This window comes from Gobius niger (genome assembly GCF_951799975.1).
Source record: "Gobius niger genome assembly, chromosome: 8".
NCBI lineage: Eukaryota > Metazoa > Chordata > Actinopteri > Gobiiformes > Gobiidae > Gobius > Gobius niger.
The window spans coordinates 9,501,528-9,527,674 of record NC_136859.1 but is presented as its reverse complement, the minus strand read 5'-3'; the positions used below and the strand labels follow the sequence as shown (position 1 = coordinate 9,527,674).

Here is a 26,147-nt window from a genome sequence, read left to right as displayed (position 1 = left end):
ATGCTATTGGGGAAGAGTGGGAGATGGAGAGCCTGAGGTGGCTGATGAGTCTGCTCTGGTGGACGGTTATAAATGGCTGATGGGTGGAAGAGCATGTCATTTGTATGTGTATGTGTGAGAGAGCTCATAGCCGGTGTAGTCTCGGTTGAGATGACACTATAATAGCACCTGACATACCATTTATGATCATAGTGTTACATGTTATGAATATAATATCTGGTTCCAAAATCTGCGTAAACATACTCAGTCATTTCCACTCCAGCAGCTCATCTGTTGAATGGAACCACACTCCTCCCATCACTATTCCTTCCTTGAGCCACTTTGGTGCCACTGTAGATTGGGAACACTCACATAACAACTGTCCTGAACCAAGGCACTATACTGTGAAGCAGGTTGGACATATCCTGGATAAGTCTGTCTTATCTGGTCAGACAAATCCAAACATGGCCTCGGGATAAGTGTTACTGCTGGATAGTGCATGTTAATAAACACACATGGGACTTTTGTATATTTAAACCCGCCACGCCGAAACCTATCCAGGCAAAGGGAGAACATGTAAACTCCACACAGAAAGGCCCCATCAAAAGACAATTTCTTTTAATTTTGCATCATTTATTTGGATGAAACAACCAAGTGACAAGGACCCACCATAATCAAAAGGAAACAAATGACAGGTAGTACCTTATTTTGTTTTATATCAAATGGTACAATTTAACAGTACCTAACCATTCTCATAATAAATATATCAATTAGCGTCAAGAACCAAGCAGCACCGAAAGACACACAACCCTGTGGAAAAATGTATGTTCACGTTTAATGTCTAAATGTTTCTCACATGTGACCTGTCTTATACGTGAGTCTATTTTGAGGTGTTATTTAAACCATGCATCACTAACAAGTTGCACAAAGTACTAACTACATCTGTGCATTGATAAAAATATATAAGAGATAAATTCACAGCCAGCATTCTCAGCACTTCCACCTATTTCCTTCTATGCATTACTTCACTGGCAGAGTTTGGCAAAGAAAACTGTTGTAGCACCACAAAACCAGGGTTACAGCTGGCCAACTCTTAAATCAAGCTTCAGGGTGCAGGCCTCTCGTTGCGTTCATCATATTTTCCCTCTATCTTTGACTACAAAATATCCACTTGCTGTCTAATCTGGACAGAGAATCCACTTCTGCTCCATAGGTTCAGTTTTACAAATAGGTCAGTCAAATATTGGCATGAAAATAGCCGGGTCGCCACTCTGGACAGCGAGAGAGTACATTTTGTGGCGTCTGGGTGACAAGCGACCACATCAGCAGTTATATACTCTGAGCTGTAGGGACAAATGGTGCAGGTAATGACATGATTGCAGCCGTCAGTGGAGCAGAGGTACAACGCGGCGGTACATGTTGGAAATGGGTCATTTTTCACGCCACAGACCTTTAGTGCAGTTTTAATGGTGGTCTGGTGGTGCACACGAGTCATTATCACACACGACTCAAAGCACATTTCCTATTGGTGTGATGGATGGAGATCAGTGCTGCTGCTGAAAGACCTGCCACACTGTGATCGGCACTCAAGAAAAGTGTTCCAAATCTTAATTGAACAGTGGGAAGTGTAATATAGAGTTCTGCTTTCAGAAAAGGGTAGGAGTAAGATATTTGTCATTAGTTTAATGTTTCACAACCTGTTTCTGCAAACTAATGTGTCAAACAAGTTCCTAATACAAGTGTTATATTTAAAATTTAGTAATCTGCCAATCAAAGTAATCTCATATACTACTGAATACCACTGAATAAGTAAGGATTAAACAATTGAGGCGCCGTGCATTGTACAGTTTCTAAAGGATCTGTATCATGCTATTTTAACCATCCCAAAGTACACTATAGGCATTTATATAATATATTGTACGTCTACAACTATAGAGTCCTATTTTTTGTGAGAAATATAAGTATTTTCAGGGGGTGTTTTGCACGACACGACCCTTCGATTCAGTTAACTCTGCCCCCTCTCTCCGAGCTGATCCGCAACATTAGCAGTAAGAAATATAAATATCGCAGCAATACATGAAGTTACTTCACGATGCAGTTATAAGGAGTTGACATTTTCAACACAGCTTCATAAATGGCTAACGCACACGCTAACACGCGTTTTGATTGACTCACTGCTCTGTCCTGGCCGCTCCATCGGGTGCTTACATTATGGGACTCGCGTTGGTTATAAAAGTGAATCCACTTTGATTCTGGTGAAGGTTCACCAAACATCCATCAAGAGACAGTCACAGAAAAACACTAAATTCCAACTTCTGACGAGTGGCCTTTAGGAAGGTTGAATGAAGTCCTGCACCTCTCGTAGCCAAATGCGCTTTTCTCCATTACAACAGATGCTCAGGGGGTGTGTTTGTTTTCTCCGTGGGGCAGCACGGACGCGTCGGGCAGAAATAATGAAAAAGCTGCTTTATAAATTAAAATCAGGCCGTAAGGCATTACATTACAGACGCTGGCTCTTCCTGTTTGACACTATGACGTAAAAAACGTTAGAGTGTCACAAGTCAGTTGTTTTCCAGGAAAGGGCGGAGCAGCTGCTTAGAGAGCAGGATTCAGGAGGATTGCTTTGGAACTGCGTGAATGAAGAACAAATCTTCATTCTAGAACAAATTTGAGCATAAGAACCTATCGTAGATGAGGCCTCATGGTAGATGTTTTAGAATTCTGCCCATGAACAGCAAAGACAAGAAATCAATTGCCCCAGAGAGAAATACAACAGATTAGAGCAGATTGTGTTTCTTTGGACATGTGATCAGAGCAGACAACAGCTTGGTGAAGATCATCGTGGAGGGAAAGAGACATAAATTAAAACCTAAAACAAGATGGTTTTGTGATGCAGAAAGTAACCAGGTTTTGGAGATGAACAGATAGCTGAAGACTTATCTCACTTGGACTTTCTTGTCAACTATTTGTCACTGCATGATAGACGTAATATTTTAATGCATTTCACTTATCGCATTTGATTTCAAACCCATTTCCGTGCCCATTTCCCAGGCTGTTCCGATTGTGCGTCCCTGGAAGACTGCGGAGGAGGGGAGCGGGCTGCGTTTGGATCATTTCAGCAGCTTTTTATCTCTTCACACTGGAAACTTTCCCTCACTTTTTACATGGGCTTTTCAACATGGCCGTATCAGCTGCACTTCAAAGCGGAGCAGATAGGAGCGGCGCCTTCACTAAATCACTCTTGACAAATGTCGTCTCCGAGGCTGCAGCTGTGGGAGTGATAGGAGCGGGACTTTGATTTTCGACCATGGTGCTCCGTGTCACTGTCGAGACGTATGGTAATGAGCAAGAAAGAAAGTGCATTTGGCGACAAAATGGGGACTTTAAAAGGATATGTGCACCATTGATCTGTATTGTGTGGTAAGGGATAAGTGAGTGATGCTAAACTCGTGGGTCAGACGTCAACATGCATCATATCCAGAAGGTTTTCAGAGGTTACTTTATTTGGCTAAATTGATATTCATTTGAAAAAAAATCCACACAGATTATCTACTGTAAACACGGACAATAAAAGCTTAATTTTAGAAGGTTTGAGAAATTTCTGCAATTTTACGATGAAATAAGTTCACCCCTGACTGTGACTACAGCACAGTGAAATCTCTGTCATGGTTGTGATGGCTCTGCGTTTGTTAGGGCCCTCTTTGCTAGGGTCCACCTGTGCTAAATTTGGAAAAGCACTTCCTCTCTATTGACACACGTATCGTATCCGATGACGTATGACGTACCCGCTGTCAAATTTTCGAGCTAAACTTTTTGGAACACGGCCTAAAGCTTGATCAAAAAGTAGTGTTGCGTCTACTGCTGTCATGTTTTTTTAATCCGTAAACAAACTACAAGCTTCCGTATGTCGAATAGTGCGTCATCGTCTTGCCATCCCACCTTGTTCTGTGATTGGTTCCCAAATCCATGAGAACATTTTGGCCATGGTCCCCAGGCTGCTGTGAAGTTCGAATGGATGCGCATTTGAGTCCACAAAAAACACTGAGGGGCCTATCTGCCGCCTGGCGCAACAACAGCGTTGCTCAAGACGAAGTGGGTATCTGCAGCTATGGTGTACCCAGTGTTTTCGCTGGGCGCCTGAGGCCGTCACTTTGGGAAAAAAAGGGGTCGGCTGAGGCGTGTCCTGTACATGCAGCGCTGACTACAGCAGCGCTTAAATCATCAACTGGGCTGGGTTTAGGTAAAGTTGAGGACATTTTCGCTTCTAGTTACAGACGCGAAACGTGTTGATTGGGAATGCTATCTACCTAAATTTCCCCAAAAGAAGAAATGTGTATATGTTGAGTAAAACAATCAGTTTGAAACCCCAAAAGGCTTTGAAAGAGATTTGTTTTGGAATTGCTGCATCCCCTGTGAGTGTCTAAAAGGGAAAAGACGCCTTGGGGCAGGGTTGGAATTTGCATAAGGCTTAAAGGTAAACACCAAACGCCTGATTACATGCGATGATCAGGCCGTCACTGTCCATCTCCTCTTTTTGAAACCAACTGAAGTATTGATAGAGAATGCCTTGATTTCTGTCATTTCCAGCTCCGTAATTGGGCCTGAATTAGCATCGTGGCCTTAGAGAGCGGCACATCGATAAACGTAAATGTGGAATCTGCAGCACGTTCAATTATACTCCCAAATCAAGACTGGTACTGTCTCTCGGCGCCGGGTCAGAAGAAGTTCTCCCAGCTCAACTGTTTTAAATGAGTTTCCAAAAAATGTGAGCATTATTATTTCTTTGTAAAATCCCCGGTCTTTCAGGGAGGAATTTCAGGGAGAACAGAGCTTTACGGTCATGTTAATGCTAATCCACTTGTCTGCACAATCAATGAAGATCCACGACTTTCGACTCAGAGGGCAGTACAAATTTCATTCCACTACAAGAAAAGACATTGTGTACAGGTCCTTTAAGTTACATATATTAACAATAATTGGTGATGATGTTCTTTTTAAGAATTTCAAAAGTGAACCTCAATAATCGTACTTTTACAACATTTTACAAATCCTTCCTGAGGCAGCCTATTTTAGAAACATGCAAAGAACAGACTGAAATATCTCCATAATTTCATCAGAGATTCACCTTGACTTCACCGCGAGCATCCACCCCCCCATCACCGCGCACCTGCCTCAGCCCCCCTCCTGTAGCCAGCCTCCCCACATCCCCGGAGCGGAGCGTGGCCCACCTGTGGATGTCTGGAGGGTTCTGCTCCGTTTCCTCAGCCAAAAACGTGAATGAAATATCGAACAGTGTTAAATCAATTTGGAGCCAGGATCTCCCCAGGTTTGACCGAACTACACGCTGTGCAAACGCAGCGTTTGTTCTGTTGAGGCGATGTTGTATTGTAGCTTTTCAATGGGAAGAATAGCATACATGATGACACTGAACCAGCTGAAACTATAAGCTTGAGGTAAACAACAGTACTCCCTACACAAAGACATAAATAATCACAGTTTTCAGGTCAGGGGTCAGAAGATGTGTATTTTTGTTCAGAAGTTTTCATTGTTGTTTAATCTGGAATGGTTCTTTCGAATAGATAACGTTCACGTCCAATAAGAATTTGTTGTAAAAATGGAGAGCAGGGTCTTAAATAGACAAAAGTGTTTGAGTATTAGGGATTAGGTCCACAAAGATGGTCACATACAGTCAATGGTCACATTTATATAGCGCCTTTCTACCTGCTTTAGGCACTCAAAGCGCTTTACATTAAGGAACCAGTCACCCATGCACACGCTCATTCACATGTCAATGTGTACGCAGACACTGGAGGCAAGGTGGGTGAAGTGTCTAGCCCAAGGACACAATGACAGTGTGCACTTGCAGGATTCGAACCGACACTCCGGTCACAAGACGACCCGCTCTACTGTATGCGTGACATGACAGACATGTTTTCAACGGAGGGTGAGGGTGAGCCATGAATATAATATAATAAATATGAGCGGGTCTCATTCAGCCCCATTCATTGTAAAGGTTCCCGAGTCGTGTGTGAACCTTAAGGGCCGCTCTGTCCCTCCTACGCAGCCTGTTCCTTAAAAGTGCAAAAAGGTGGGAAGCCCTACTCGCGGGGGCTGATAAACAAAAACCAGTGTGGTTAAAAATAGTTCACCTACCCCAGCATTGTCACATGTGTCATAGCAATTTTTAGAAAAGGAAAGTGTCTTTGGAGCCAGGCTTTTAAACTGTTCTTGGGACGTTTGAAGTCCCATTAGAATCAATGCTCCCAAGTGTCTCTTTGAGTTGCCCCTGAAGGGGGTGGTGTTACAGCAAAGGCCATAAGGAACATAGAGAAGTGCGTTCCTCGTCCATTGGGGTGAGCACATCACTGGTTCCAATGAAAGACGATCGGTTCACCTTTCGAAGAAGAAATCTGCCTGAACATGAAAATCACAAGTAGATTGCAACATCCGAGGCACTCTGATTTAGTTAAAAGACCTTTATTGAACAGTTCTTAATGCGTTGGCGTCCCCTGTTCAATAAAGGACTTTTAACTATCAATGTGCCTTGGACATGTAATTTTTCGTTGGATTTTCATGTTTTTCATAATTGCTGCTCAAAGTCATGTCAATTGAAACCCACTGCACTGGTTGAGGAAAGTCACCCTTTTTTTCTGTAGTGAAAACAAACATCAGGAACCACTCTCTTTGCACAAAGCACAGAAATGAGTCAGTAGCAACAACAGCGACAATAACAGATCATTTCAGTCTGTACTCAAGTCTCCTAAAAATTAACATTTTCAGGAAAGGTGTCAAGTCAGTTCAAAGTCACTTTCTTTTCCTCAGATGGAAAAAAAAGAAATTCAGTTTGTTCAATAGCCGTCCAGTTCTTAAGGACACATTTTTGGCTACAGTTGCAGGCAGAAATGCTAAATGTTTCTTCACTGTTTCAATGGAGCGACATCCAATGTCCAAATTATGAGATCAGCATCCTGGTTATTCCACAGACCTCAGAAGTAAACGGGAATAGGATTTTATTGAATTACCATGACCAATATTACCATTACATAGAAAATCCTGGGTTACACAGTACAGAGTACAGAATACATGAAGCTTGCTCATGGAAAATGGCCTTGATCCATTTTATTTCGTAGATAATATGCATTTTGCTCATCCAAAGCGCTCCTGTTAACACTTTTCTGTTTACCAAGAGTTCAAGCTGCCACTTGATCACCTTTGTTCATTCTTACATTGATTTTCTTGGTCTGAGTGGTGTGGAAGCCCATGTCAGCATGATGTGGACGCTCTGTGGACAATAAACACTAATTGTAAAGGCTAACATTTAAAGCAGGGGCAGCATTAAGGCGGCGGTTAAACCCCTGATGCATCTTGTGGCGCTGTGGAGGTGGGGACAGCGAGACCATGTTGTGAGAGAGGGTAATTAATGTGTTTTTCTTATGTTCTGTGTGGGATAAGAACAAATGACATATATTTGTTCACACAGTGAATAACCACATATAAATATAATGTATGTGTTCCTTTAAATGTGCCATTGTTTTATTATGTTCGATCAACTGTTCTATTTCTACTCAGATTAGACTAATGTGAGGAATTTGTATTAGTTTAATTGGCATACATATAAAAAAAATCTGCAAATGTTAAATGAGTCTGGAGGATTCACCTATTGCACATGTTTTTAGTGGTAGGGGAAACCGGAGTACCCGGAGGAAACCTATGCAGACACGGGGAGAACATGCAAACTCCACACAGAAAGGCCCCGTCCTGGTGGGAATCGAACCCGGGACCTTCTAGCTGTGAAGCGGAGGCGCTACCGTGCAAGTATGCTGCATTAGAATTACTTTTCCTTCATTCCATCAGGTTCGATCAGGTGAGCAAAATGAAAGATTGTGAGATCATATTTGATTTTTCTGATAGTTTCAGTGCATTTTAATGTAAGCGCAGATGTATTGTTATCGGGTCGATATTGTTACACTATCCTTTGTTATAGAAGGGACGGCTGTCAAGAAGAAAGAGATATTTGATAATGTGTTCTTGTTTTTATATCATTATCTATCAGCAAACTATTACTACTTCAAATATCCATTGTAGTTTTACACATCTGAATACCATTTTGTCCCCCACCTGAACTGAGCACATTTTTTCCAGTTTGGCTTTTGTCAAATATAAAAGCTTCTTGAAAAAAAAGCATCCGCAGTACAAAAAGACTTGTCTAGATATATAGAAATAGAAACGCCCCAAAAAATAGTTGCATTTCAACATTTAACAATGCACTGGATTACTTCAGACCGCAAAAAACGCAAATTACTCTTGTAAAACCTTTTTTTTTTTCTTCGTTTTTGATTACTGTCTTTATACTGTACAGTTTACAAGTTAGTTTCAGTTAAGGTGATTGGATCAACATGAATAATAAAGGTTATAGTTTAAAGTTTCAAAATGTTAAAATTATGTATTTTCATTTATGTTCCGTTATGTATTTTCACACGTTCCAGCAACGTCCGAAGGTGTAGAATGAGCCCAGACCTGTTCACCACAACTGCCTCTAAAATCCTGCACTGTCACTCAAAAAGGTGTTACTTGTGGTCTGAATTGCCCTCATGCACGAGCTTAATATAGAAGCTGCAGTTACACGTATGACCTGAGGTGGCAGTAGTGAGCATAAAATGGCCATCTTGCATCTAGCTCCTTTAAAGATTTTGTCGATCAAAGCAACCGAGGCTTTGCTGTTTAGGAATATGTTTTCTTCCCCACATTTGGAAGTGTTCTGATCACAGTTTGTCCAGTGTCTGTCTATTAATCATAACATACGTGAAAGTCATTCTGGCCAGCTCTTTACAGGTGACGCGACACCAAGACCGACAACGGAGTATAATAGAAAGAAAGTATAACAAAAGCAAGGTTGTTTCCAATACCTTCATTCACCTTGATACAATTTCTTGAGCCGTTTCAATTTCTTGAGCAGCTGTCCTACACAGCACAGAGCCCACGTATTAGCTACTGGGCTAGGATCAATGGGTCTCAGTGGGTGCATTAAAGTGCGCGTGGCCGCCTGACACATGTGGCACTTTGGACATTTACAACCCATCAACAGCACATGCGGCGGAGTGAACAAGCGCCTGTCACCGCCCAGTCACAGCAAGGTACTCTGCTCTCTGCTCTGTGACAAACACAATCCGGGGGCTCAGTGGTCCCTTCGGATTCACACAACAATATAAAGAAATGGCAATTCTGAAGATAGTTGGACTGGAAAAGAGAACGCCCTAAAGTAACAGTTCAAAATTGTGTGTCATGTTGAATAATATGGTCTTAGACTCCAGTGTGTACCCTATTCCTGTCTCCTATGGGTGCAGCCACCAGAACTGTCAGCCTCTTCGGAATTTTCTAGATCCATATGAAAATAATGATAAGTAGAAGCTCTGCACACCTAAGAAGGCGGCAGGTGCGTTAGAGAGGAGGATATTTAACTTTTAGCTTTTATTGCTGCAATGTTTTGCTCACTCTGACCTTCATCAGGTCCATATAAAACAAATCTATTGCGTTCTCTCCATCATCATCGGCAACTCTACTTGTGCGGGTGATTTGTCTGTGATGTACTCCCTAAACTTCTATTCTATTCACAGTGTACATTTTAAATTACTTCAGTCATTAGCACTTGAGAGAAGACAGATATGTGAATGGATGACTAATGCAAGAAGTGCTTGCATTTCAGAACCAATGCTGCTTTTCGTCAACTAAGACAACTAAACATAGCTCTTTGGCAGCTAAAACATGACAAGACATTTATGAGTTTAAATTAACGAGACCGAAATGGGAGAGCGGGAGAACACCCACATGTGACACAGAGCGGTGCTTTGAGATCACAATGAGGTTTCTGCCTATTGTGGTGCAATCTGTCACAAGCTCAGAACAGCCAGCCAACCTTCATCCCAATTTCCAATACTTATTTCCAATACTTGTAAAAATGTATATGTTGAAATACTAATACTTAATGATTTTTTTTAAAAATGAAACTGACTAAAACTAGACTTAAACCATTTGAGATTCCATCTACTGAAACTGGACTAAAACTATCACAGACTGGTTGGCTTGCTTCCGTCAGTTCCAGGGCAGCTGTTGCTACAACAGTAGCTTACCACCATAATGACAATTAATAATGACAACTGTGTAGCGCTTTGAGACACTTGGTAACACAGGCTTGTAAAGTGCATTACAAAATGTGACTAAAGCTAAAAGCATTTCAGTCCAAAAGACGACTAAGACTAAGAGGGCTGCCAAAAACAACACTGCTCGGAACATGTTTGTAGAGATCTAAACTACGGGGTAATATGGGATAAGTCCCAGGGGAGACAAGTTAGATTTGTATTTATTTATTTAATATTGACTGTACATGTTAATGAACATCTGCAAATTGTTCAATGTGCCGAATACTAACAAAGATGCTATTGTTGCCCTCTGTAGTTTCAAGTGTTTCTTTAGAGCTCAGCATATTATCTAAAACACAATACAGTTCTACAATTTGCTACAATTGCCGCCATTAAAATTGCAATTTCCATTTCATTGAAATTCATTTTGCAGCCTCAACACTCATGTCTCTCTCAAATCTCTTTCAAGCTAAATCATTGATAACAGTTTCCAGGTACTCCCTAATCCTTTCCATGCTTGCCCAAAACATTTCCTTCTCCGCCTCTTCGTCTGAAACAACACACAGGAAATATTGACTTAAAACCTGCTTGGCTCCGTCATTCCAAATCTCCGGGAGGCTGAGGGGTTGAGAGCTACAGCGGCGCAGAGGAGAGGAAGAGATTAGCTTAAACGACAGCTCTATTAGAGACTTAACCTGGCTTTGATCATTCTGTGAGCTCCCTCTTCAGATCTGCCTGAGCTACACCCGCCCAATCTGACAAGCGCACCCTTTCTGTGCCTGTACCCCCCACCCAGACATCATCCACCAGAAGAAGAGGTGATGGGCATGAAAGAATTGGATCTTTGGAACGAGTCTTTAGCGTGAACGCTCTGGATTTAACTCATATTGGAAAGACCTAATGTACCCAAGTGAACAAGTTAGCAAGTAACGCTTTCCGAAGGCAGCCATGTCTTATTCCCTGTATTTTCCTATGAGGGATTAGCACTGTGTCACACAAATAAATACATATTCAAAATTACTTTGGTGGATTATTAATATTTTAAGGCTTCTTCTGTGTTTGTTGAGGTAAGTGTTTATGTCTTGAAGCTAATGGCTAAAACTAAAAAGATTTCAAAAGAGCACAGACATTAGACACAGTGTTGTACGATCAGATCGACACAATCTGTCTGCCACCAAATCTTGAACTATCTATTTATTTATTCGATTTGTTTATTATTAGACGGATGACCCCTTGAGATGTGGCATATTGTTTGCGAGGGAGGTCCTAAAGAAAAACATCACAAAACATAGAAAAATAGATCTAACAGCAACAGTCAAACTTGTGGAAAACTGCTTATACCGGATGTTAGAAAAATGAATACTTGACCAAGTAATTCACCAAAGTTGGACAAGTCTTATATTTTTTTCAAAGACATGGATAAACAGCACATTTGTGAACCGGGTCCAAGATTTAAATTAAGCAAATGAGACGATGCAGCGCCCGACAGAGCTGAAAGGACGAAGGACAGACTCGCTTCTTCACACATGTGCCAGGTAAATAAAGAAACACACGCTGCGATCTGCGCACAGCAGTGGCGTTAGGGGGCAAAGACATAAATACTGCTGAAATAGAGACAGAACGCTGGGTTTAAAGCTCTAGATTGTGGAGAGGAGAGGAGCGGCTCGCTGCTAAATACTCGCATTAGCGTCCGTCATTACGTAGCAGAAAGTTAGCGGCTTGGGTTTGCTTCACTGACAGTGAAAAGAGTCAACTGTGCAGAAGTGCTTAAAACCGTGATAAAACAATCCCTCAAAAATGACAGATCGTCAGCTCTGGAGATTGTAAGACAGTCTAATATCGTCATATCACCCAGCCCTAACGGGCAACGGACCGTAACGGAGGCCTATTCCTTTAACATGGTTTTATTTCAAAGATTAGAACCCACTTAGCAAGCTTGGCTAATTTTAATCAAAAACATCACCTCTCAGCTGCTTGGTCTCAGCATGATATTTAATTGACCTTTATTAAACCAGAATATTCACAGATTTAGAATTCAAAATGCTTGCGCGGCTCTTTGAATCAATCCAATCCCTGAGATCCGGCTCCCATTTGATAGCCATAAATCCCATCACAGCTGCTCCCCACTCCCAGCACATTCTTCAGAAGACTTCCCCAGACTTCTAAGTGATCAAAGCTGTACCCCGTTCCCTCACTCACAATGGCGGGTAGAGGAGAAACGAAAAGCTAGCTGTCAGCCCACTACAGTAAATGACAATTTGCAGACAAAACACACGCGTGATGTCAGCTTTGCCTCTTGTCACCTCGCCTCTGCGCCTTGAATGCGGTGATCGGTGCCACTTGTGGGAGCCGCCCGGGGATGTCAGCAGCGGTGGCGGCGGGTGTAAACATTCTGCGGCTGCACAAGACTACAAAGCAACAAGATAAGGGTGTTTTCATTTTGTCAACACAACTGCGCGAGGATAAAGCGGCGACATAAAAAGTGTCAAGGCGTTGTTGAGAAAATTTGATGCTGAGGGCGCACTTCTGATATCAGCCTGTGTAATGTAATGTGGGCCTGAAGCGGCAGAGGATTTAATATCTTTATCTCTGAATTCAATCGGGTATAACATCATGCGCCTCTCCCTCTAAACGGACTGTAGTTTTGAACAGACTACGCAGGCAAAAGACTCGACTAGAGTTCATAAGGGGAAATATTGACTAAGTATATTTTAAACTGCATATATCAAGCAAAATCTACTTTTTTTGTTGTAACGTTGTCCCCTCGTCAAAGACGGATATTAAATCCAGCTGTTTCTTCTTCCACGGTGTCAGCGCTTCGCTTTGTACTTCTTGGTTACAATTGACCCTATGCATAACTTCAAATAATAACAACGCCGCCCAAGAAGTGACTTCCTGTTTCAATCCGGCATGCCAAAATAAAAGCACACAGCTCGTCTCATTGAGTAGTTCAGCAGGTACTTGCAACATTACAAGAATATAATTAAATACACACATTTACGTGTTTTGTCTGTTAATAGTTAGGCAGAAAGAAAGTTGAACTAATTAACTGCTGAACTAATGAATAAGATGGTGCTTTTATTTTGCTGTGCTGGATCGAAACAGGAAGTCACTTCTTGGGCGGCGTTGTTATGATTTGAGGTTATGCACAGAGTCAACTGTGTCATTGTTAAAACCCAAAACTGTCCTGTGCATTATCCCATAGCCCAGCATTATATTGGTTCTGAGCCATTCTGCTCAAAGTGTTTTTATCACACTGTGTAAACCACACAGTAAAACGAAACTGAAAGTTACGTTTTAATGAGTTATTCCTACAGGTGCCAGAAGGAGGAGCCCCAACCAAAGTGCCTGTGTTTCATTGTTACTATTTAATTCTTACAGAAACTTAATTTCAAATTGTAGAACTTAAAATACCAATGCCGAGGCACAAAAATAATGTGTTTAAGTCTATTTTAAGCATTTGCATGATATGTCCACTTTAAAGAGTGAAATAGTAATAACAAAAAGTAATGTAAACATAAGCACATCATCAAAATAAAGTTTCAGTCACTTTCACACAAAGTTTTGCCTAAACGTTGCCTGTTGTATGCAAATTGCTTATGGATTTCTAAATTCCCCTTCACTCCTGTGTTATGTGACTGTTTTTTTGTTTTTTTTTTGATGAGAGAACACCTTTATAACAAGAGGGGGTATCATGCCTTTGTAGGTAGTCGCTAATACTTTTCAAACACATCTGGATCATTATATTACTCTTAGTTTGAGATTTCTCAAATACTCCCTTAGCTGTGATTTCCTGTTCAACACTTGCACACTTTCCATATTGTAACATAGTAAAAAGCCCCAAAAAGTAAATTCTGCATAATAACTCTCTTTAGGAGCTCAAAAAAGCTCCTTTTATATGATACATTTACTTTAAATATTACATTTTGCATCCTCTAATACTATTTAAGTGCATGGTTTTGACATCAATTGTGGCTTCTCCCTTCAAACAAATTACAATATTAATACACAGTCTTCATGTCTGCCTCCTTCCCCCGTGCGGAGTCTTGCCTGCCAGTGTTATGATCTCATGCAGTTTGAATACAAAACCTCATCTCTTCCCCTCCGATGCACATGGATGCTCCTATGTTTGTCCAAATGGCTTGCCGTCCTGCCCACAACATGAAGCATTAGTTCATTGTACCCCTCTCCAGTAGAAGTCCGCTCCATCTGTCAGCTTGTTCCTCCCTTCCCTTCACACAGAAAAGACACAGTTTGCACAGCGCACACCTCCGTTTGGCTGGGAACACGTTTTGCCTGGGGGCCCCTGCCTTGCTCCAAACCCATTACGAGGCTAATGAAAGCACGGAGAGGATCAAATCGAATGAGGCTGCTATTCGCACACTGCTTAACCCTTATCTGAGCGCTGACCTCTAAACAAATCGCACACAACATGTTACTCCATTCACTTTTGTCTGGATCGCTCACCTATAGTTCAAGACGTAACATACAAAGCAAAAAGGATGCCAATTCTATGCTGTTGTTTTTGTAACTTATGCTGCGTTTACACATAACGACGACAAGTCACGAATGCCACGAATCCACATTCGTGGCCGAGGATCACGAATGTGAGTGATTCGGGGCAGAGGTTTCACGCGCCGCCACGAACTGTTGCGACCTGTTACTGCGTGTTACGATTAATGGCACGAATTATTACGCACGGTCACGAATATACGTCCCGCACTGCTGCGTGCTGTTGCGTGCTGCTGCGAGCTGTTGCGTTCTGCTGCGAGCTGCTGCGAGTTATTGGGAATTGTCGCGTTCTGTCAAAAATCTGTCAAGAATTGGGCGAATGCGGAGAAGACCGCCTGCCGCGCACACCGGGGTGGAGGCGGAGCAGGGACATCTCGCTCCGCCGTGCTCTCCCTGACCCGTTGGGCTCTCGCAAAATCGGGTTAAACAAAAAGCAAAATAGACCAGCTCATCGTCGGGCCTGTCCATATACTGAAGAATAGCAATAGTTTTTCAGTCTATGGGACAGTCACACCAGTTCAACCTCCTGTCAATGTGTAACACGGGCAAACGCATCAACAAACGCACGCGCTTCATGTCAGATTAAGTCCGTGCAACAGCCGCACAATTTGGGCTGACTTTACTCCACAGAATAAGCATAAAAACACTACACTCACTGTGCACTCGATCATCTGAGGATCCGTCGAACTTGCTGCTCTTAAACCTCTTTATCCATGATTCTCACTCGTCTGGTCAGTCCTCAGCTCCAGCTGGAAAAACTTTATAATCCACAAAAACAGGCCTGTCTTCACCTGCCCCGCGCCCACCGCCGCTTGTTTTACGTGTCTAAGGTTGTAAATAAGCCTTAATTTATCTGTGGTGTAGCTACTGGAACCACGCGCTGTTGTTTTGGTCAGTGGAGGCAGCGTGCGAGATGCATTCAGGGACTGCGGTAAAGGCGCACTTCTTACTGTCCCTTTTTTCCCCACAAACGCGGGGAAAATCGTGACAAATACACAACAGTGGGGTTCTCCAGCGGGGGGCAATAGGGGTGGCAGGGACTGGCTCCTAAACATCAGGAGGAACGGCCACAGGAGGAGGAAAAGCCGGGCCTGGAGCGCGGACTGGCCGAGTCTGTTTGACTTTTCTTTTGCTGCTGCAGGTCCGAAAATGCACTTTTCGGCGTAGCGTGTGTTTCCATCAATTTTGTGCGTGAAAACAGTGATTCTGCTCTACGAATGCTCTACGAATGCCCTCACGCTGAATTACGAAGCGCCACGACTCATCACGACAGGACACGCTCCGCTGCGAACTCCACGAACAGAGGGTGAATCGTGACATTCGTGGAAGATTTTTTGACAGACAAAAACTTTCTCCACGAACATCACGAATGTCACGAACTGATGCGTTCTGTTAAGAATCCCATTAAGACGCGTTAAGTCATGTTACGAACGTCACGAATGACGAAAAAATGCCATTCGTAACGCATCGTGCCTATGTGTAAACGCAGCAAAGTGCAGCTAAAACATGTTGTGGCGGCGTAAACAGCTGCACTCACCCCACGAGACATTTGGGTCTCATTATCCTTTGTGTATACCGTGTAAGCATGTTTGGAAAGCGGAAAAGTTTAGAAAGTTTTGCGGTACAGGATAAAAACATACCGGAAATTGTATTTGGTTCTATTAAAGAATGTAATCCTACATATTGTGTCATATGGTTGTACAGAAGTAATGGAACGCAATACATGTCAAACCCAGGAAAACTAAGCTTAATTATATTTGTGTTAACTCTATGTTCTGGTGAAAACTTTATCTAATGTACAGTATAACATGCACTTTAAACTGAGCACTCCTGTTGTTTCCAATTGACAATTCGCAGTTATATCTGAACTAGCTGAGACCCGGCCTTCGGCCGGGCCTCGCTAGTCTCCACATGTGATATTCTGAGATTATGAGTGATTACAAAGAAATGTCCAACCCGTCACACAGTTCAGCTGTAGACCAGTGGTTCCCAACCCAGTCCAAAAACTATGGCCACTACAAATGTTTAAAATAATGAATGCTAAAAATAATTTCAAACAATCTGCAATTGGAGTGTTTGATGCACCCGTGCTCCTTTCTTATATACTACAACGACAATATGTTCGCTAAACTCAGGGAATAGAATCCAAGAGACAGTGGGATAATTATGGATAAATATTAGGGGTTCAGCTGTAACAGTTTGGTTCACGGTGCAGGACCCGTGGTTTGGTGCATCACGGTAGTGCACAATCCAAAAAATAATAAGTAGGTTTTGAACTGAAATAGCCTAATGATCCTGGGTAGACAGTATTTATAACTTTACAATAAAATTGGCAATGCGTTCAAAGCTGCTTTAGAATTAAATGTACCTCTGGGCTCACAATACGTGAAAGCAAAATAGAAAACAAATGGTACAGCAGGAAAAAAAAAAAAAGGAAAAAACTACGCAGGGCAGACCATGCGCTCGTTAATTGGTAGTTTCATTTTCGCTTTGACTCACACGGAGGAGAAATCAGTCGGAGCAGCGCGTGTGATTAGAGGCTTTTGGGCAATGTTTTGCGTGTACTGTTTTTCGGAGACAAAGCTTTAGAGACGGAATACTGCCTGGATCTATAATGAACCACAGCCTCGGTCACTGCAGGAGAGACTTAAACAAAGACGCGCAGATGTCTTTTTGAGGATGTAACTGTACCTGTGCGGAGCGTCTGCAGGTTAGCGGTGAGTGACAATGACACACATCACCCTGTTTGGATGCGCGCGAGCACACATACACGCGCACACGCACACACGCACACACGCGCGCGCACACACGCACACACGCGAACACATCGCCCTGTTTGGATGCGCGCACACGCACGGCAGTCAGATGTCGTGCACTCGCGTTGTTGTGACGGCGGGTTGTCCTCGGACAGCAGCACCGCGGTCCATATGGACCCGTGGTCAATGCCCGCGGCTGGTGGGACCATCACGTGGGGGCCGGCCGCGGATATAGCGCTTTTCCAGACGCTCAAAGTTGCAGAACAATTATGCGCACATCAGCACCCACCACCAACCACGCACAAACTCACTACTGGCGCACATCAGCACCCACCACCAACCACGCACAAACTCACTACTGTCGCCAGGCTTCCTGGTGTTCCCAAACGGTCTCCCATCCCAGTCCTAACCAGGCCCGTCCCTGCTTAGCTTCAAAGTCGGTATGGGAAATAAACATGGCGGCGCCCAGGCGGCGGCCATTGAGATAGCGTTTTCTATAATAGATGACCCATTTTCGACCTGAAAAAACTGTGACAAGTCAGTAAGTGAGTAATTAAGTAAGTAAGCGCTCTTTTCGTCATTGTACAACCATACAACGAAATTGTGTTCAGGTGTTAGTCCTGAGCCGCTGCGACTGAGCCGCGCCATCATTGTGGGTCAACCTGACCTGCACCACCTCCTGGGTGTGTCCCTGTTTCGGAGTGTGGTGTCCTGCACTGGTCAGCTCCACCTTCTCCTTCTTCTTCCTCCTGTGCAGCTCGCTCTGCTCCACAACAGTCTTTCACAATCTTCTGGGCAGAGCTCAGCAGACAATCTGTTTTATTCTCCAGTGAATGTACATTAGCCAGAACAGTAGAAGGCATGTGCGGCTCAGTTGTGAGTCTCGCCCGGATACCTCCTCATTTGTCCCTTTTTGTTTCCTGTTGTGCCTCTTGAAACGCCTCAACTGAGCTGCAGTTGTGGGGGGCTCTTGGTGCCTCTTCAGTGTCTCAGAAGAAGAAATGTGTAGGTCTCAAATTTGTTTAGCTGAAAAGCTAAACAAAAGCATTTTTTTTTTTTTAAAGTTGCTTTCTGCAGGACCATTATGGACTCAAAAAAAATCCACTAAACCAATGCAACCAATGTTGCAATGTATTAAAATATATATATTTAAAAGAAGGAGTGAGACTCAGGATCAGGATTTCAAATTGGCCTAGAGTGCCCTCTGAGAATGACTGAACTGTGAATACATGCTTGCACAATTTTTTTTTACCATTGCAATAAATGAAGAAACGACACTGAACAGGATTAAAGATTGAAATACTATTCCAGGTTTTGATGAGGGAACAATGTTATATTAGTGAATAAAGAATAAAACAATGAGCGCATCTCTGGATCAATCACACATTTTTGCAGGTTCATTTCAAGGATCCAAGTAGAACATGTTAAGTGTTTTGAAGAAGGAGGAACTTGAGTCTTTACTTGAGTCACTTTGACTTACTTTGACTGGGACGTCACCGAATGCCGACACATTACAACCACGAGCGTGGTCTTCGTCAGGGAACACATTCAAATTCAAAAGTGCCAGCTGGTGGTCTTAATAGTGACCTATGTCACGTGAATATGGTCACAAGGACTTAAGTGACCACCCAAAAAACATTTAAAAGAAGCACGCTAATAAATACAATCACAGAAAATGTTAAATCATGTTAAAAGCTTAGACGAGTCAATTTGGCATGATACTTGTCTCCATTAAGCTGGGCTTACACGGCAATTTTGACAAAATCTTTGATCGAATGACAAATTTTAAGTCAAGCTGAATTTCAGCTTCACATCAACTTCAGCGTACAGGCACAGCTGAAGATCATATAGTCGCAGGGATTTGTGACAGAAAAAGTGTAAAGAAACACATGATGGACAAAGTGCTCAGAGGTGAGCGAGGTCATCAAGCTGCTGAACTTTCTGAACATATCACACAAAAGTCAATATTGTTTCATGGCTATTCGTTGCTGAAGTTAGCCTTGCTGTCCAGTGAATGGGTGTTTAATTGAGAAGATGGTAGACCGGAGAAAACCTGTATCCACAGTACAGCACACAATGCTCAGGTCATGGCAATGTACATCGTGGGCTTGGGCTCTCCTTGTATTAGAATCAAATTCAATCCAAAAGTCAAACCTTGTAAGCCACAGTTTTACATGCATCCAATCCCCTGAAGTTTATCGCCAAGTCTGTCAACACATTGGTAACAAAAACAGGTCAGTGACTCCATGTGTTTTACATGTGCCGCTGATTGCGTGAATTATTCATGTTTGCATGAATTAAGAGTCTGTTGATGGCCGACACCTGATTGACTGTTTAAAATTACGCAGTGATACTTTTATACTGACTCTTTTATGAAGATGGTTTTATGCAGATCACTCCCAGATCCATATTAAACTCATTTAAACCAGTTCATTCAGCGACTGCCTGCACAGCGCTCGATGTTACTCTAAATTTAATCCAGCATCTTAAATATTTAATCACCTCAAGAGCCTTAGTCAAATATTGCCATAACATCAACAAACATTCTAAATCCAAGACAAATATGAAGATGTTTAATACCCCACCCTGCTGCTCATGCATGAAGACAATAAAGCCAAGATCTGCAAGAGCTGTGATGAAAGCAAGGTTCTTACATCTTAGAGTAAATCAATGACAATGGCCCTCCATTATAGAATCTCTCGGCCATAAAGATGATTTTGAGCAATATTAATACACAAACCAGAGATCAGAATTGTTAAAGTACTCTAGAAATATGAAAAATACAGTAAATTCCTTAATTTTTTGTGCACCCAACACCCATTTAGGCCATAAATGATGTACTTTGTATAAAGTGATGCTGTACAAACAACAAGCAGCTGGTTAAGACGGGTCAGCAGAGGCTCCTCTTCTTGCAGTCCCTCAGGAAGGCTGCTCTGCCAAAGAACCTCCTCACCAACTTCTACTGTAGCACTATCGAGAGCATGCTCACACCGTGTGGTTCTCTAGTGGCTCCTTGGATGACAAGAAAGCCCTTCCACAAGTCATCAAGTCTGCAGAGAGGATTATTGGCTCTCCCCTACCTTCTCTTGAGCAGATTTATTCCACTCGCATCAAGAATAGGACTACCCAGGACATTGCCTTTATGGAAATACTTCCCTCTGCCTGTCTCAGGGTTCTCAGGGCCCAGAAGGAGAGACTTCCCCAGGGCAGTTAAGGCCCTACTGGAAGTTTAACTGGACATGTCATAAGACCAGCACTTGAAATGACTTTTATGATATTTATACAGATTTTTGGAGTGCTCTCAAAATTAATTCCGTTGTGATAAAATTAACACATTGAGTACTAAACACAGAAAAACTCATTTTTCACTCCCATGAGTTGAGTGGAGTGAAGAACGGATGGATGGATGGATGGATGGATGGATGGATGGATGGATCATTTTGGTAGCTCTGTGATGAACAGACGTAACAAAATGATGATCAAAAAGTTGTGAAAAGTCACGATCTGGACATTTCATATATTATTGCGTTTCTCTTTTTGTCTGAGGGGACTTGGTGTTGAGTAGCGAACAGCTGTAAACCCGACACTTCTCTCTCGCTCTATGGCGCGTGTTTGACAAAGCAGAGCGGCATTTCCCGTGGAAAGATCGAAACAGTGGAGATTTTAACATTTCTCTGAGTTTTTAAATTGTCAAAATCGATCCAAGGACGGCTGAGAAACATCCGGGTGAAGTCTTCAATCTTTAATCAACAATGTTGTCGTTGAAAATTGACTTGATATTCAGGCATTTGCCTCTTCCCATAACGTTAGTGTCCATCCAGAGAGGATAGAGGAGGAGAGAGTGGGAGCAAGGAATTAATCAGAAATGAGAGTGTTGCATAAAACCCCCGTTATCTCAATTTCTAGAAAAACAATCTGTGATTTTGATCAAAACTAGCCTCTGTTTAGCTTAGATTTCTCAGTAACCGAGGCACGTAGAATTGAACTGTTTCCACCAACGGAGAGCTTAGAGCTTCGTCTTTCAAATGAGCCATAGCATGTGTACATAGCTACAACATAGAATACACTGTGGTACTACAAATATCATGAATAATGATCTGGATTGTTGGCACTCTACAGCTAGATTCCAAAAACCAGCACAGCACTCAATGTGTTAAAAGACCTATCATATCTTACTTCTCCCAACAATTGGAGGGTCGGACGCTTGGTCTTTTCAAGATGAAGAAAATCGGCCCTCCACCTGCTAGTAATAATGCATTTTAACAATGACTTCACACATTCCTCAAGGTGCTACACTGTCATTCACTCCATATTCATTGGTGGTAAGCTGCTATTATAGCTACCGCTGTGCAGGGTTAGACTAATGTGTACTTTGCCTCTTTGTCTTGTAAATTGACTTGCTATCGTGCATCTTCTCAGATGTTTTTATAGTGTTTTGTTTTGGACTGCAGAGCACAGTTTTGCTGGACCCTTGCGTTTTGAGAGTAACGCAATTTCCATTCCTTGTGTGCGCTTTACATTGCAGATTCGACAATAAATCTAAGCGTCTGAACAAAGTAAATCTGTCATTCATCGACAAAGGAGGTGGGGGAAAGTCATCGCCATGCGCTTTGTTCATGCCAATTAGTCGTGGCTGTGAAATTTAATGTGTCGACGCCATAAAACCCAAAATAACTAGCGGTCGTTTCAGAGAGGGACAACCCAAAGTCACATTGCAACCAAACAATAAAAAAAAAAAGAAGAAAGACGAAAGGAATCAATAGTCGTCTTACCCACTGGTTGGTATCCCTGTCTCGTCGGACCTCCAAAAGGGTTACGACCGCCAAAGGAGCTTCCGTCGATGGAGCCATATGACATTGTGGCTAATCGTTGGTGGCGTGGCAGCTACGGGCCTGCAATCGAAGCAGAAAACGCAATTTATTTCCACTTTGTTCCGACGTCTAAACGCGGAGCACAGTAGCGGCTGTGACAGTAGGCAAGACGTGATTTGTTTAATAGCCTTGTAAACATGACCCCTCGAGTAGACCGGAGAGCGTTGTGCTGTGTACCGGCCTGTTCTTGTGACCTACTTGAGTCTAGTGAAGACTAAATAAACATATTGATGGTACAGTGTGGCATCTGTGACGTGCCGTAAAGAACGCGATGGAAGAAGCCGCTCAGGGTTATATTTGTACGAGTCGTGCCATGTTCAACACTGTGTGCATGAGAAATCACAGTTGACATGGATCAGTGCGGCTTGTGGGCGTATAGAGGGACAAAAGAATGAGGATATAGTGAAAAACAGGCAAATGAAGACGATTAGGAGATAATTAGAGCTTGTCAAGATACTCAAAGACGTCTCATTATTGGAAAAAAACATATAAGGCAATGAAAAGTTCTGATGTGGAGAAAAACATGAGTTATATTTAACCTCTTAACCTTCACCTGAAGCACATTTTCTCCAATTGGGCATTACTCAAATCTTCTTGAAAAATGTGACAAAAAAACAACAAAAAAGTGACAAAAAAGAAACAAAAATGTAACAAAAACAACAATAAAATGTGACAAAAACAACAATAATATGTAAAAAATAAATTAATAAAAAATGTGACAAAAAAAAACAAAAATTACAAAAACGCAAAAAGAGCAAAAAAGGGTATCACTTAATTTTAGTTAGGTACATTATTTCCATGCACCTAACTAAATTTAGTACAATGTAATGTGCTCTGTAATAATGAGTAATAACTTGTACCTATACATACTCAGTGGAATAATATGTATTTGTAGTTTGTAGGTACATCATGTAATAGGACACAAGACCCTTAGGGTCAGAGCTTAAAGTGACTAGATCGAAGTTGGTCATTTTATACTCACTACCGCCACCTTAGGTCTTACGCGTAATTGCAGGTTCTATATTAATCTCGTGCATGGCACGGCACTTCAGACCCGAAGTAACAACTTCTTGAGTGACAGTGCAGGATTTTAGAGGTAGTACACATTATTCCATTGTGTCTCTAACCCATAGGTACAAGTCATTGCACATTGTTACAGAGCACATCACATTGTTTAGTTGGTTACAATGTATCAGGGGTACTGTAAAAATATGTGTTACCCAAAAACGTAACAAAAAAGCAATAAAATGTGACAAAAAAATAAAAAATTGTTAAAAAAAAAAAAACGACAACAACAAAAATATGACAAAAAGGAAACACAATGGGACAAAAAACAACAAAAATGGCACAACTGAAATGAAAAAGATTATGAAAAAATGGACTACAACAACGCAACAACGCAAGGAAAGAGATCTGTTGAGATCAGTTTTGTAGGTCTTAGCTTTCAAATGAGGCGTTACACTGGCCTAAGGTTGTACCCTCCAGTCAAGAAGCTTTTAGAGTTGGGTAATAAAGGAGGGGGTAAGAGGTTAAATTATTATTTAATTGTTCTGCATTCTATATTTCAATAACAATAAGGCATAAAAATAGCCGTCAGGGATTAAACAATTGTAAATTATTTGATATTTTATTTAACCAGGAAAGTCCCACTGACAGAAAAAACCCACGCAGACAAAACATGAAACCCCACAAAGAAAGGCCCCACCAAGCATCAAATCCTACCCAGAACCTTGTAGTTGTGCCGCCTCCTAAAACGCAATCTCTCTTTTGATATCTGTCTACAATCCGTAACATCTATTGTGTGAAGAGAAAAAAAAAAAAATCTAAATAATGTAATGATGAAGACGGATCTATCCTTGGTCTGAGCTACGACTCGTCCACGTAGGAGAGTCCAGAGCAGAAACGCCGGCTCTCATTTGAATACTGCAAAAGGTCAGCTCATCATGTGAACATGTGTTTCTCCTGCGGCCACAGACACATGGACCCATCGCCAATCAACAAATCTGGATAATGTCAGGAGACTCGGGACATGGTATCGGTCAAGTGGCCAAATGCTCCTCCCGCACAGAACAAAAGGAAAAATATTACAGTTTATTAAAGTGTTTTAAAACTCGCTGTGTTGGTATTTCATGTCTTATAACTTATAATTATGTTCAGATAATTCGATTGAGGCTTAAACACAATCCCATAATTAAATCAAAATGACACAAATGGGAATTATGATTTTAATTATTCTTTATCAAAAGGCAATCAGACGACTTCTTTTTAAACTACTATAATAATCATTCAAATCTTTGAAAACCTGAGAGGGCCACCTCAGGGTCCTCATATTTTATCTTTTAACTGTGTCAGAGTCCAAACTAAATGAAATCTCATGGTGAGGCTTCATTCAGGTTTTACAGCTCCAAACTGTGGAACAGTGGATCTGGGAACTTTTATTTAAAAAATGGCACAATATTTGAAATAATTATACAAAAGATGATTATTTAAAGGGGTTAGATGCAAGTTGGCCATTTTATACTCACTACTGCCACCCCAGGTCATACGTGTAACTGCAGCTTCTATATTAAGCTTGTGCATGACGGCTGGGACATGTAGGGGGAGGAAATACTTTACTTCACTATACTTTTTAATGAATGTATGTATTTTGAGATTTGTTTATATCTATGTTTTTAGTACAGGTTTTATTGCATCCAAATGGTTATTATCGAAGGAAACACACTGAATGGCTGAAGTATTTCTATGATGTGAGTGAAGTAATGCTTCCATGTTTTATTATTCTGTATCAATTTATGAACTTTTATAAGCATAACATCAACCTGTACAGGGACTGCGTGTGAAAATTACAATTTTTTGCTATAACCTGGCACATGATGTCTCTTCTTTTTTAGACTAATGTCTTTTGTGCATTGTCCCTCATCAAATACAATTTATTAAAATGAACTCTGTACAAACAAAATTAAAAACGACATAAATTGCCGCTGTATTGTATATATTTTCATCCATACAGAATACTATACTAATCCTTGGTTTGCGTCTGCACCTTCATCTGGTGACAATAGTGGTAATGCTGGTTTACATACAACAGAGGAATGACCTCACCAAACAGAGTGATGAAACATAGATGAAAAATAACAATCCACCTAAAATATAAACAATAGGCTCACGCTCCTGCTGTAAGTTATACCATATAATTTATGTTGATGTGTTAGTGGTCGCCCACTGCCCCTTACAGCTTTCCCCATGCAGCAACAAGGATGGCTCGAATGCAGCAGACAGATTATCTATAACACTGTAAACATTTCATAATAGTCAGTCTGTGCGTATATATCACCTTGAAATACTGGCATCCACACAAGCACGACAACGCGATTACACTTGCGGGACACCATGGCCTTACAAACCTCCTATTCAGTGCTATTCGGATCACAATATGTCCGCTGAGCAGGACACTGTATCCTCCAACTTCCCTATATCATATCAGGAGTTTCAGTAGTCCAAGAGAGAAGATTTAATCCGATTAATTTTCCATAGAGTGGGGAAATTAATTACTTTTGGCAGTCCATAAACATCTCCAGTGCGCTTGATTTCGGGCCCAGCCACTGCAGTGGCTCTGATCACCATACAGGACATGACACGCACCCATGGGTGAACGCTCGGCACTCCAGTCGTCAGCGCGGGCACGGCAAATCCCACAGATTGGCCACTTACTTAACCACGAGGAAATTCAGGTCAAGGATACGTAGCATACAGTAAAGCGCTGATATAGATGCTCAACGGCAGGACAAAGGAGAGGAGGGTTTTTTATGCTTATAGGCCTGACGTTATGTGGCGGGATGCGTGCTTGGAAATTCAAAGAAATCAAATTTTGTTTAACAATGCATTCATGGAAC

The 26,147-nt window shown here is 41.8% G+C and overlaps 2 protein-coding genes across 2 annotated transcripts in view; one reads left to right on the top strand and one right to left on the bottom strand.

Moving 5' to 3' along the window:
• Window positions 1-26,147, top strand: part of dedd1 (death effector domain-containing 1) — a 516,989-nt gene that overhangs the window by 448,433 nt on the left and 42,409 nt on the right. The window lies entirely within an intron of this gene.
• tsnare1 (T-SNARE Domain Containing 1) overlaps window positions 1-26,147 on the bottom strand; it is a gene marked incomplete at its 3' end in the record, with an annotated part of 160,497 nt that overhangs the window by 104,776 nt on the left and 29,574 nt on the right. The window contains exon 2 of the mRNA XM_079561375.1: window positions 22,156-22,275. Coding sequence (XP_079417501.1) covers window positions 22,156-22,240 — 85 coding nt within the window. The 5' untranslated portion in view covers window positions 22,241-22,275. The remainder of the gene's footprint in view (window positions 1-22,155; window positions 22,276-26,147) is intronic.